Source organism: Gopherus evgoodei, chromosome 3, assembly GCF_007399415.2.
Source record: "Gopherus evgoodei ecotype Sinaloan lineage chromosome 3, rGopEvg1_v1.p, whole genome shotgun sequence".
NCBI lineage: Eukaryota > Metazoa > Chordata > Testudines > Testudinidae > Gopherus > Gopherus evgoodei.
This window is the reverse complement of record NC_044324.1, coordinates 108,401,207-108,413,361: the sequence shown is the minus strand read 5'-3', so window position 1 is coordinate 108,413,361 and position 12,155 is coordinate 108,401,207. Positions and strand designations below refer to the sequence as shown.

General features: G+C 41.3%; 1 protein-coding gene across 16 annotated transcripts in view; it reads left to right on the top strand.

The window, feature by feature from the left end:
- The window catches only part of PTPRK (protein tyrosine phosphatase receptor type K), a 626,320-nt gene that overhangs the window by 125,279 nt on the left and 488,886 nt on the right, over nucleotides 1-12,155 (top strand). For all 16 annotated transcript variants that reach the window (XM_030556279.1, XM_030556280.1, XM_030556281.1 and 13 more), the window contains exon 2: nucleotides 1,661-1,783. In XM_030556279.1, the coding sequence (XP_030412139.1) occupies nucleotides 1,661-1,783 (123 nt within the window). The remainder of the gene's footprint in view (nucleotides 1-1,660; nucleotides 1,784-12,155) is intronic.

Below are 12,155 nucleotides of genomic sequence, written 5' to 3'. Positions count from 1 at the left end.
TAAGAATTGTTAATCATACCAAAGTACTGATTCAGGCTATGTCTACATAGGGATAAACAACCCATGGCTGGCCCAGGTCAGCTGACTCAGGCTCACGGGGCTTGGTCTCGGGGGCTGAAAAATAGTTATGTAGATGCTCGGGAGCCTGGGATGGTGGAGGAACTCAGAACTCAGGCTCCAGCCCTAAGCCTCAACACCTACACAGTGATTTTTAGCCATACAGCCTGAGTCAGCTGACCTGGGCTAGCTGTGACTGCTTTATCCTTGTGTAGACATACCCTCAGAAGCCAATGAGACAGAAATGAGTTTGCCCCTTAAATACCTCTCACTTATTTTCAACTGCCAGATACTTCTATAACCTTCTTCCTTGGTCCCTATGGCTTCTCTTAATGGATTATATGCTGCTCTGAGTATAAAGATGGTCATGCTCTGTGTTTACAGTCTCACTATTTCTTGGAAATAATCAAAGATCATCTGTTCTGATCTTGCTTCCCATTTTCAAAACCAAGCAGCAAATCCAAAGATTGTTTACCCTAGATGGAGATAACAGCAGCTGCAGAGCTACGTGCATGGCATCTGTTGTTCCTATTGTGAAAAATACCTCTCCTTCCCAGAAGTCCCTTTCATTCTCTACTCTTTCTTGTGACTCCATGCTTCATCTCTCCTCTCACGTTCCTCTGTCTCTTCTTTCCTCCCCTACTCTCACCTTTTTCACCTTGATCTTCATAAGTGAAGGAGAAGATTTGAAAACCTGTTAAACAGGACCATTACCAAACAGTAGATTTTTATCATGCTGAAAACTTCGTTGTTTTTTTAAAACCCCTCCTCTCTGCTCCCTGTCCCTCACTCCTTCCCTTTGTCCCTTCCTCTCACAATTCCTGTAGTTTTGGTGATGGGCACTGGATAAAGATCCATTGTTTATGACCCTGAAAAAGAGTATTCAATTTGTGTTGTGTTAGGCTGGGTTGGTTTAATAAAGTAAGAACATCAAATCCACTTTGAAGAAATCAAAATATTATTTCAGTTCTCAGTGACTGTAATTATACTGTCAGAGTGCTTTCTCCTTCCTCTACCTCTGTTTGAGCTCTGTCGATAAGGTTTATTCAGGCCATGGCTACACTGGGGCTTTACAACGCTGCAACTTTTGCGCTCAGGGGTGTGAAAAAACCACCCCCCTGCGCGCTGCAAGATACAGCGCTATAAAGCCTCAGTGTAAACAGTGCCGCTCCCAGCGCTGCAAGCTACACCCGTAGAGGATGTGGAGTACGTGCAGCGCTGGGAGAGAGCTCTTCCTGCGCTGGCGCTGCGACCACACTCGAAACTTCAAAGTGCTACCACAAACACTTTTCATGCAAACACTGAATCAGGTTCTACTTTGACTTCAATAGCTCAGTCTGTGATTTCCTGCTCCTGTAGAATGAACTGTTGGGGGAATTTGGCTGTGGGAAGCAGAGAAAATTTAAAGAGAATAACGCTGATGGATGAGAGGCTTGAGATTTTTAGCTTTGCACATAAAAGCTTGTGAACTATGTCATAGGCTGTGTGGGCTCTGTGGCAGATGTGCCTAGAAGGAACACCTCTTTTTGAATTTAAAAGGATTTCTATTTTAAATAAATATAGAATTTGTAATTAATAAAATATTTGGTTTTCTTTCTTTCAGGGGGATGCACTTTTGATGATGGCCTGGGGCCCTGTGATTACCATCAAGACCTATATGACGACTTTGATTGGGTGCATGTCAGTGCTCAAGAGCCTCACTATTTGCCACCTGAGATGCCTCAAGGTGAGAGCCACGGCGGTGATGGTACAAATTGAAGGGAAAGATTTGTGGCTTGTGTTTCTTTGTTGTTTTGAGAATTTTGAAGTTTCCTTAAAATGTGCTTATAGCCTTTGAACTTCCCTTAAAACTAGTTAACACACAAGCCTGCTTTAGAAAAAAAAAAATAGGTAAATCTTCTAAGTGCTGTTCATGATTTTAGCTGGGTGGACTCCTGATTATTCTAATGAGTATTACACAGCCAGAACCTGTGGAAGCACTGTGCAAATATTCCCCTTCAAATGTCAGTAAATCTGTTCGTTCAGTCTTCCTTTTAAATACACACAAGAACTTAACCAGCTTCTGCTAACTCTGTCCTTTTTAAAAGAAACAACAGAATTTTACATTTTAAATGACATCTGATATATTTAGATTGAATCGTTAGATAATATTAAAAGGCGAAAAAAAGATGCTTACAGAAAACTGACTGCTCATCTGGGGATAATCAGAAAGGTGATTTATGGAAATATTTCCATTGTTAATTACTATTGAGGACAGGTAATGAATAACTGAAGAGGTACAGGCTAGATGACCTTGCGTGCTCGCCTTTGATGAACAACTTAATTGGTGCTTCCCAGACAGGATGGTATGCAAAGAAAATGAAAGCGTTTGAAATTCAACTACATTTTCCAATTAACAGGACATTAAGTAATTAATCATGCAGAGGAGGAGAAAAGGTCATGGCCACTCTATTTGTAGCTAACATAGCTTCCATTTAGGCATGTGGGGAAGAGAAGGAACCTTGCCATTTACAAGCAACATAACCCTTTTACCATATCTTCCCCTTTCATTTATTGCTTGTTGTGTGTTAATGGTGGTTATAGAGTATATGTAATTTTTACTCCTGTAACTAGTGGCTAGCTAGGTGTTCGCTATTTCACCCTGCTGCTGTTAATATATGGGTGCACGTTACTGTGCCCATATCTTGTAAAATAAGCAGCAGTGGCTCCAAGCACAAGCGTTCCAAGCATGTGCCTGGGGTGGGAAGCGCCAGGGGGCAGCCTGCCGGTCGCTGTGAGGGTGGAAGTCAGGCTGCCTTCAGTGGCTTGCCTGTGGGAGGTCCGGTGGATTTGGTGGCAATTCGGTGGCGGCTATGATGAATCCGTGGGACCGGGGACCTCCCGCAGGCTTGCCACTGAAGGCAGCCTGACTGCCGTGCTTGGAGCGGCAAAAAAGCTAGAGCTACCCTTGAAAATAGGCTCATGTGTTGAGCAAGTTTTAGAGTTGATTTAACAAAACGTGTGGTGATGATGCATATAAGAGAGTAGATGTTAGTTCTTAAGACAGCATTAATTGCTGATGGTATTTTTGTTAGTGTCCAAAGTAGTGCCCAAAGAACAAGGCTTGAAGTTGGTTGCCTGTTCTCAGGTTCATGTTGTATGATTGCAAATATTTAGCCTTTTAAAATGGTGTGGAATTATATTACTCATAATATGTGTTCATATGGCAGTTTAAATAGCTAGGTTTTGAAAGAGTCTGAATGACAAGATAGCTCTTGTGTCTCCCTAAATAACATGTCAGCCGTACAATTTTCAACCACTTTGACTCTTGCTCCCTAACCTGACACCTGATGTCTGTTCAGTTTTGTGACAGACCAATTCACCCACTGCATTCCCATTGTGTGGAGTATAGTTTCCTGTCCAAATGTCATACAAGCTTTAGAAGTATTTTTTTCTCCCACTTACATGTTTAAGCACCCTTTATTTAATCAAGTGATCAGGTCTTTGTACAATGAAGGGCGAGAGGTGTATCATAAAACGGGGTGATCATACAAGTGCAGGCAAGACTCTGAGTTATACAATGCCACAGTTTAGTATGTTAGATGTTTAAAAATCTGCAGATGATTTTGGGGAATTAGTACCCAGTTTCAAATACTGACTCTCTAATAAGGTTACTTTGCAATTTGATCAGAAGGCATAAACTAGGATTAAGTGGTTCTGATTTTTAAAAGATCTACACCACACCGGAACTCCTACACTCAAACTATTTCAAGTTTGAAATTGACTAGAACATTAGGATTAGGGTTTTACTGTGCAGTGGGACTTCTTATGATATTCTTAATTAATTTATAATTAAACTATTTCTGAACACCCAAGCTGCAGCCACGTTGTCAGACTGTCATATGTTCATTGCTTTACATCTTTGTGGAATGTTTTAAATGTTACATCTTTTTTAAAGACAAGAACTAAAAGCACCAAAGCATATGTAATAGCAGATTGTTCATAAATATTGAGAGAGGCTAATGTGACTGAACAACTTTCTTTCACCCTGTGTTACCCGTTAAATTTGGCTCAGGTTTCTAGAAAATAGGTGACTGCCTTGATGCCTTTTTGATGCATGTAAAATGAGTGATTTTGATTTTTTTTCAGTACTGTTTTTAATGAATCAGTGCCCCCCATCACAATAACTACCATCAAAATAAGCGAATGTAACTAGATTAGGAGGGATTGAGGGTTTAGTTACTGAGTTGGGATAGCAAGAATATGAAGAATCAGAATTAAAGTAGAGTGAAGTAGACACTTCTTGGTACAGAATGGGAAGTCAAATGCAAATATGGCGGGTGGAGTGGTGCAAGAAACAGAGAACTTATTTTCCAGCTGGCTGAAGTTGCTGTTCATAGGAGCAGCAGAAGGGTCTGGTTGAATAACATGGCTAAAAGAAGCTAACCCTTCCCTCATTGTATCCTTTTCCTGGATAAACAGCTAAGTGGGAAAGAGGGTGCTCTGCAAAACCAGTTTGCCTGGGTTACAGGTAGGGAGTACAGGGGAGATAGAAAGAGAGGAAATAAACTTTAGTTCAAATGATGGCTCCTAGTCTATGAAACTGTACCAGAGAGGTGGAGAAGTGGCAGTGATATTCTTTGTATCTGGCTGTCATGCTTGTAAACACTAGCAGTACGAAAAATAGCCACCGAGTTCCAAGGGCTTCTTTATTTTCTCTCATGTCATGGTCTCACCATCAGTGAGAATGGGTGGTAGAAATGAGCAGCTAACTGGCTTTTCAGTTTGGTGACTTAACTGAAAAATCCGAAAAAACAAATTGTTTTGGATGTTTTGTTTTGTTTTGTTTTTCTCACTGAAAGTTAAAACTGAAAGAATTTCAGGTTGGGGGTAGGAAAAAGTGAGTACAACAAACCATTGCTTTTGACTCTAAGTGTTTTTTTCCACATCTTTCATTTTATTTCCAGGCTTGTGTATTCTTGTTTTAAAAATGAATCAAAGGTTTGAAATCTTTTTGAAATGAAAGGTTGAAAAAGTCACAATGAAATGATTCAGCTGTCTTGAAATCTTTTTTGGCCAAAACTATTCATTAAATTTGACCCAAATTTGCAAATATTTTTGATCAGCCAGAACTATTCATCCAAAAAAATATCATCCAGCTCCAGTGGGTGGACGAGCAGGAGATGCCAGCAGGGCGAGGAAAATGCCTCACTCTTGTCAGCATTGCAGAAGCACTCTCCCAACAGTGGTTGATACCATGGAGCACCCTGTCTGGCGTCCTTTGATGCTCTCTTCCAGTAGCCATCCAACTATGGAGAGGTAAAATAATGAAGCAACAGGAGGAGAGAGGGTGCAAATAAAGTTAACCTTCTGCTACTTATGTTTGAAAAGCCCTGCTTTTCTATAGCTCTTCACATGCCATGAATCTCTCTTAAGGGTTATAACCAGCCCACTGCTCTGTACGGTGAAAGAGTTCGATGCAAGAAATCAGTGCATGGGGAGTGCATGACAGAGCTCTGCACAGTAAGTGAGGTGCAAGGCTAGAAGCAGAGAATCCAGTGATGATGCTCCGATCCTCCCAAGCTCCCCACTCTTTAGGGTATAATAAAGCTATAACCATTGGCTGAAGTACTCTTCATGGAGCTGCTCTGTGGAGTTGGGGGAAGGATACCTAATTTTTTATATCTTCACTAAATCCCACACATCTGCCCAATGCCTAGTCTTGGCTACTTTAGTGGGTGCTTGTTTAAGGCTTTACCACCTGATTACCTGAAAAAAGAATATTGCACATGCTTAGTGTGCAGTTTTAAGTCCTCCTAACTTTTTTTCAAAATAAAGCATTTTTTGAAACTAAGCAAAGACCAAAATATTCAGTGAGAATTATTTCCAGGCCAAATCTCAACTTTCAAACTTCTACCATTGTTTAAGATGGTTCAGGTAGAGTGTGTGTGTGGAGTGGATGGGGGAAGAGAGATTTTTTTTTTTCTTCTCTTCCATAATTCTAATGGCTGAAGAGATTTTAGTAAAACTTCACAAAAAGCTTTCCACTGGACAGAAATCAAGCATGGAAAATTTCAGACCTACAGGCAAATGTTTTGGAATGTTATGAGCATGTAAAAACAGGTAATAATGGAAAGTATTTTGCAACCTTAACTATGGTATTTGCTACCATCACACCAGATATAATAAACTCTTTTGAATGAGTAATGCAGCTTCAGACATGTTTTTCTATATTGATCTAGACTGCATTTTTCAAATTGTGATCAAAGGGAAAAGTCTGTTATTTCTAGTATGGGAAAACCATATATGCATAGGGTGACCAGATAGCAACTGTGAAAAAATGGGACGGGAGTGGGGGATAATAGGTGCCTATATAAGAAAAAAACAGGACTGTCCCTATAAAAACGGGACATCTGGTCACTCTATATATGCAGCATATATAACATTTGATTAAATGTAAAGGGAATAGCTACAGGAGGTAATACCTGCAGTTTTAAATATTAGAACTTGTAAATTATTTGAGCTACAATTTGCATGATAAGGAATATGGACTTTATCATTAATATCAATGGAAACATTATCTAATATGGTCAACATCCAGTTACCCCTTTCTGCTTGCAATCTGTATCCTTATCTAGGATAACAACTATTTAAATATCAAACCTATGATATTGTAGTAGTCGAGCAAGAAGGTTGGTAATTGGCGAAAATATAGGCATACACAGAATTTCATTGTGGTACAGTGAAATGTGGGTTGTTGCTATGATTGCAAAGATCAGTATGCTTAAACAGTCTGGGCTGCATTTGAGTCATCAGGATTACTCCTTACAAAATGTAATGGATTAATGATATCAGTGGTGGCTCCAGGCACCAGCACTCCAAGCGCGTGCCTTGGGCGGCAAGCCACGGGGGGTGCCCTGTCGGTCTCTGCAAGGGTGACAGTCAGGCAGCCTTCAGCAGCATCCCTGCAGGAGGTCCGCTGGTCTCGCAGATTTGGCGGCGGGTATGCTGAATCCGCAGGACCGGGGACCTCCCGCAGACAAGCTGCCAAAGGCAGCCTTCCTGCCATGCTTGGGGTGGCAAAAAAGCTAGAGCCGCCCCTGGTGATACGTAGTGTAAAGGTCCCCACTGAAGGTTTTACACAGCTCAAAATGTGGGTGGGATAATTTTGACAGTAAAGCATTGAGAACGTAACCATTTTTCAGTGCTGCTGGACTTCTGCTTTTTTTGTGTAATGTCTTGCAGTTGCACTTATGCAAATAAAGTATGAAGTTGGGTTCAAAATGAGGATGGAATAAAGAGAGAGAACTCTGTGAAATGCAGGGAGCAAATTGTATACTGACTTGTACTCCTTTAAAATAGGGAAAGAAAGATGGGGTGATCTTTTCCTTTGATCTACCTGCATGTCTTTTTAAAACTATTAAAGCAAATATTTTCTACTTGTCTATCTAGGTGAACTTTTAAGAACATATATATATCACCATCAGCTGTATAATTAAAATATACATTAGAAACATTAAGAGCCATTAGTGGGAAGATGAAATCTGATTTCTGGATGTAGAATATTCCCTTAGTCACTCCTAGGGGACAACTGGATACATCTTGTGCTCATTATGTCTCTTTTTGTATAATGCTTTATGAACAATTGTGCTCTTTTAGTAATATGATTGGGGACATATTCCATAGTGAGTTGGGGACAGGGGTGTGTTTCTGGCCATATTATTATATCTATTGGTGCATTTACCCTTAGTCTAAAGAAGAGAGTTCATTTACCACATTTGTGTTACTCATTAAGAGCAGACACACTGAGAGGCAATGCAGGGTCAGTGAGTGAGAGCCTGTACTGCTCGAGGGGAACTACTTAATGAAGGCTGGTTTTTAATGTAAAGCTATTTCCCGCCCCCCTCTACTCCCCCCATTTCCCCCCGCCCCAGGATACAAATGCTATCTGAAGAATGTCTAACTTGTAGTGGGACAGGAATGGTATGGTGCGATGAACATCTTCTTGTACCTGGTCTTTCAGAAATATAATGTGTCTGGTTTGGATATGTTCTAATGTTGTGGAATAAGTTTTCAAGAAACATGGGGGAAAATAAGTCCTGAAATAAAGTATATTTTTAGAAAGAAGAAAGAGGCAAAGTATAGACAGGATTTCAGGGACTATTCCGGCACCTTTTTTACATATGCCTTAAAATCAATATCTGATCCAGAGAAACAAAATTTCTTCTTCCTGTGAAGAACACTGCTGAAATCAGTTATGACCTTTCACCATAAATTAAAAAAAAAAAAATGCCACACCCTCCCGCTCCCAGCCCAAAACATACATGGCTGATTCTGGTGCAGACCAGCCACTAGCTCCATGGCTAAAAGCTGCAGCACAAGTTGATAAGTGTTGAAGATATGAATTACTAAACAGTGGAAAGGTCAAGTTGCTGCTCTGAAAAGTAGAAAAATCTCAACCAAGAAATAGAAGTTCTATGGAGAAAATTGAACATTTTGCAGTTTTTGAAGAGGGGAGAGAATGCCAACAGTGTCATGAAATTCTAAGCCCGCCCTTAGAGACACTGATTGAGAAAAGATGTGCCAACATGCTCTTGGTACTACAGGAGAGCAGGATTTAAATGGAACACTCTAAAACTTTATCAGACCTCTGAGCAATTGAGTGCTGTGTTCTTGCTGTCATTTTGCGGCTAATAGTTTGAATTGGCCATTTAGGGGTAGGGAATCAGAGTAACTTTGTGAGAGTTTTATTTGCTGATCCATTTAGGTGAGAGATGCCATATGGAAGACAATAGCTTAAATCTCGAAGTTTTATTGTATGATATTTGCCTTGGTCTTTTAACTATTAAAGAGAGAACCAAACCCAACAAATCCATGTGCTGGAGGGTTAAGAAATTTTGTTGTCTATTTTCTTCTCTTAATTGTGTATCGAAAGGAAAGGGACATGCTTTTTGTAAACTATTTGGGTGAATTTTAGGGTTCTTTACCACTTTCAGCCTCCTCACTTGCACCCTACCCCAAAAAGCAGCCCCAAACAAAAAAATGTGTGTATGAATTCAAACATAAATATGTATATTTGCATATTATAGAGTGTGTAATACACACTGTGTGCTGATCATGTTAATACATGATAGCTTTGTGGAGCTAGGAGAATATCCTGTCAATAGTGGTCCTTGCTGAAGTGCAAAGGTGGCATGCTGCGTTCATCCCTTTTTAACTTCAGAGGGTTTGGTCAGGAAATATGTTTTGCTGGGCTTCTAAAATGATGGGCAGTTTTATGTTAACAGAATCATTAATGATTATCACATATTTGTATTATTTGGTAGTGGCATGTTTAATAATAAACTGCCTTGTTAATACAGGAAATGAATGTCTATCAGATAAAAAACCTAGGCCCTGCTAAACATATACTCATTCATATATTATCAGGCTGGCTTAATACAACTTGTTCATCAATTTATTGTCCCATTCCTGGTAAATAAACAGCACCCAGTTGATTACTTGATATTTCAGATGCACAGTAGGATTGGGAAGGCACCATAGCCTACTATCTCCATACTGAGTTTTAATGTGCTTGAGAATAATGAAGGCCTTACAGATAATGTAGACTGAAATAAAATATCTTGCTTTGTGTGGAGCTTGAATAAATCAGATTTTTCTTGAAATATGGATATTGGAGTGGTAAATACCCGGAAGATTTTTAGTAATAGAAACAATGATGTCTCCAAATGGAATAATCTACTTGCTACTTTCACATCCAGTGAAACAACCAGATTATCCTCTCCCTAGAAAGTTACAAGAAATAAAGCTACCAGAAACTGTTAAAAGTGCTTGGATATTATTAGCAGAATTGCTGGCTCACTCAGAGCCAACTGCCAAGAGAGCTCAAACCTTTATGGATACAGAATGAAAGCTTAACTGCTTGGTGTGTAGTGGTGTGTGTTTTTTTGTTTTTTTTTAAGGTCATGGATATCCTTAGGTTGAACAGCTCCTTTGTGGTTGAATATGGATTGCCAAGTAACTGATTTGGTATTGAAACTTTATTTCCCCGTGATGTTCATGCACAGACGTGTCTTGCACTAGCATTGATTAAATCTTAAATCTGCAAGGCTGGGAATTGGCTAAAACCTATTCAAAGTAACAATAGAATCTGTGCAAAATGCAGCTTTAAGTAGGTAGTCTCTTAAAAGTCACACCTCCCCACCGCCTCTTCAAGTATCCCCAGTTTTGCTCCATCTTTTAATAGAAGACCTCCCCTGTTATTTCAGTTTCTTGGATGGTAATTTAAGGTAGGGCTTGAAAAATCCACTTGCTGCTGGTAAAGAGTTCCAGTGCAGCAGGGTGAAAAATGACCTAGTCAATTTTCACTGTTGCTACTCAGACTCCTGACAGCAGCATTAAAACTATTGGCTCAGATTCAGTCTGCCACTGCTTGAAAATAGCTATAAGTATCAGGAGAGAGTCACTGGAGCAACTTGTTCAGCAACAGGATAGCGAAGGAATAGAGTAGTAAAATATGAGCCTTTGTGAGGTAGGAGGAACAACATGAATGCTTCTCCCCTGGAGTAAAGGGGGCTTCAAGTTTATCAGATACTTCATTGCCAAAGTCTGTTATGCAGGCTGGAATCCCCAGGGAAGGTTGAGGTAGAGCAGCTGGGTGAAATCTCAGTGTTTTCCCAGCAGGCTGAGAATGGAGGTACGTTTTTTTACTAGGGTGTTGCTCCTGAGCAAATAGCCTTTCACCATTTCGTATTCAGCGTTGGCTAGTATGTTTTGTTCTCCTGACTCCTAGGTGGAAAAGTTACAAAAGAGAAGTACAGTATCTGAGTGAGTTTGGGAAAGAAAAGTGAAAGAAAATATAGAGGAGAAGAAGGAAAAGGGGAAACACATTGGAGACAACTTGCACCATGATTTCATACAGGAAAAGAGTGACATGAAGCCAGGAATGCAAAGAAGCTATGTTACAGGGTGGGACTCACTGTTATGGCGCCTCCTGCTGGTTGTCCAGGGAATTAGCGTTTCCAGCCTCTGGAGCACCTTCTGCAGGCTGGTGTCCCGCTTGCTGCTGAGCCTGAGTCCCTCCTGGACCCCAGTGCCCCTGTCAGGCTGGGGTGCTGCCCCCTGGCAGTACCCTCACAAATCTGGGTCTCCCCTCCCCAGGGGACTCCCAATCCCCTCTGTCCTCTCCTCACCTCACCTCACCTCACCTCAGTCTATGGCCACTGCCAGTCATCAATTAGCTCCCATTCACTGGGGCAGACTGCAGTGTAAATGCCACTCATCATAGGCAAGGAGAGTTTGGACCTGCTGCCTCTGCACTACCCTTGGGCTGCCCTCTGCAACCCCAGTACATTTCTTTGGCCTTTAACAAGGCCTGCATCCTGGGGGGTTTCTAGGCCAGAGCTCCCCAGCTCCTCTGGCCTTCCCCCAGCCCTACTCCAGTCTCAGTACCCTGCTAAGCTCCTAGCAGCCAGGCCCATTCCTCTCCACATCTAGAAAGAGAGTGTCTGTGCTCCTGGCCCACTGTCCTCTTATAAGGGCCTGCTGGGCCCTGATTGGGGCGTGGCTGCATCTGTGGCTGGTTCCCCAGTCAGCCGAGACTTGTTGCTTTTCCCAGGGCTGATTTAAGCCTTTTAAGGTGGGAGCGGGTGACCACCCTGCTACAAGCTATAACAGATATGAGAGATGTTAATTTACACTTCTAAAATGTATTAACTATGACATTGCCAATCAACGTTCTGTTGAAATATTGTGTGCAGTAGGAATTCAAGATGTTGGTGTTACAAAGTTCCTCCTTGTTTGGGGACCTGCTTACCTGAGATTGTCCCGTCCTTCTCCCTGTGCTGACTTACCATGGTTGTAACTAGCTGCAATATTGAGTTGAGGCATCCCCCCCCAGCTTTATAGAGGAAGAAGTGCTGTGCAGGGTGTACTCTGACTTTAGAACCTGCTCCAGAGGCCGGATTTGTTAAGCTACCAGTCGCACAGCCAATCCTGTTTCTCCACCACACCCCGGTCATGGCTTTTCGAGAGGAGTTTGAGTTTATTATTCTTATAGTACACCACTATTTTCTTTCACTTACAGGGGAATGTGGCCTTTGGCAGCGTGCCGCAGCACA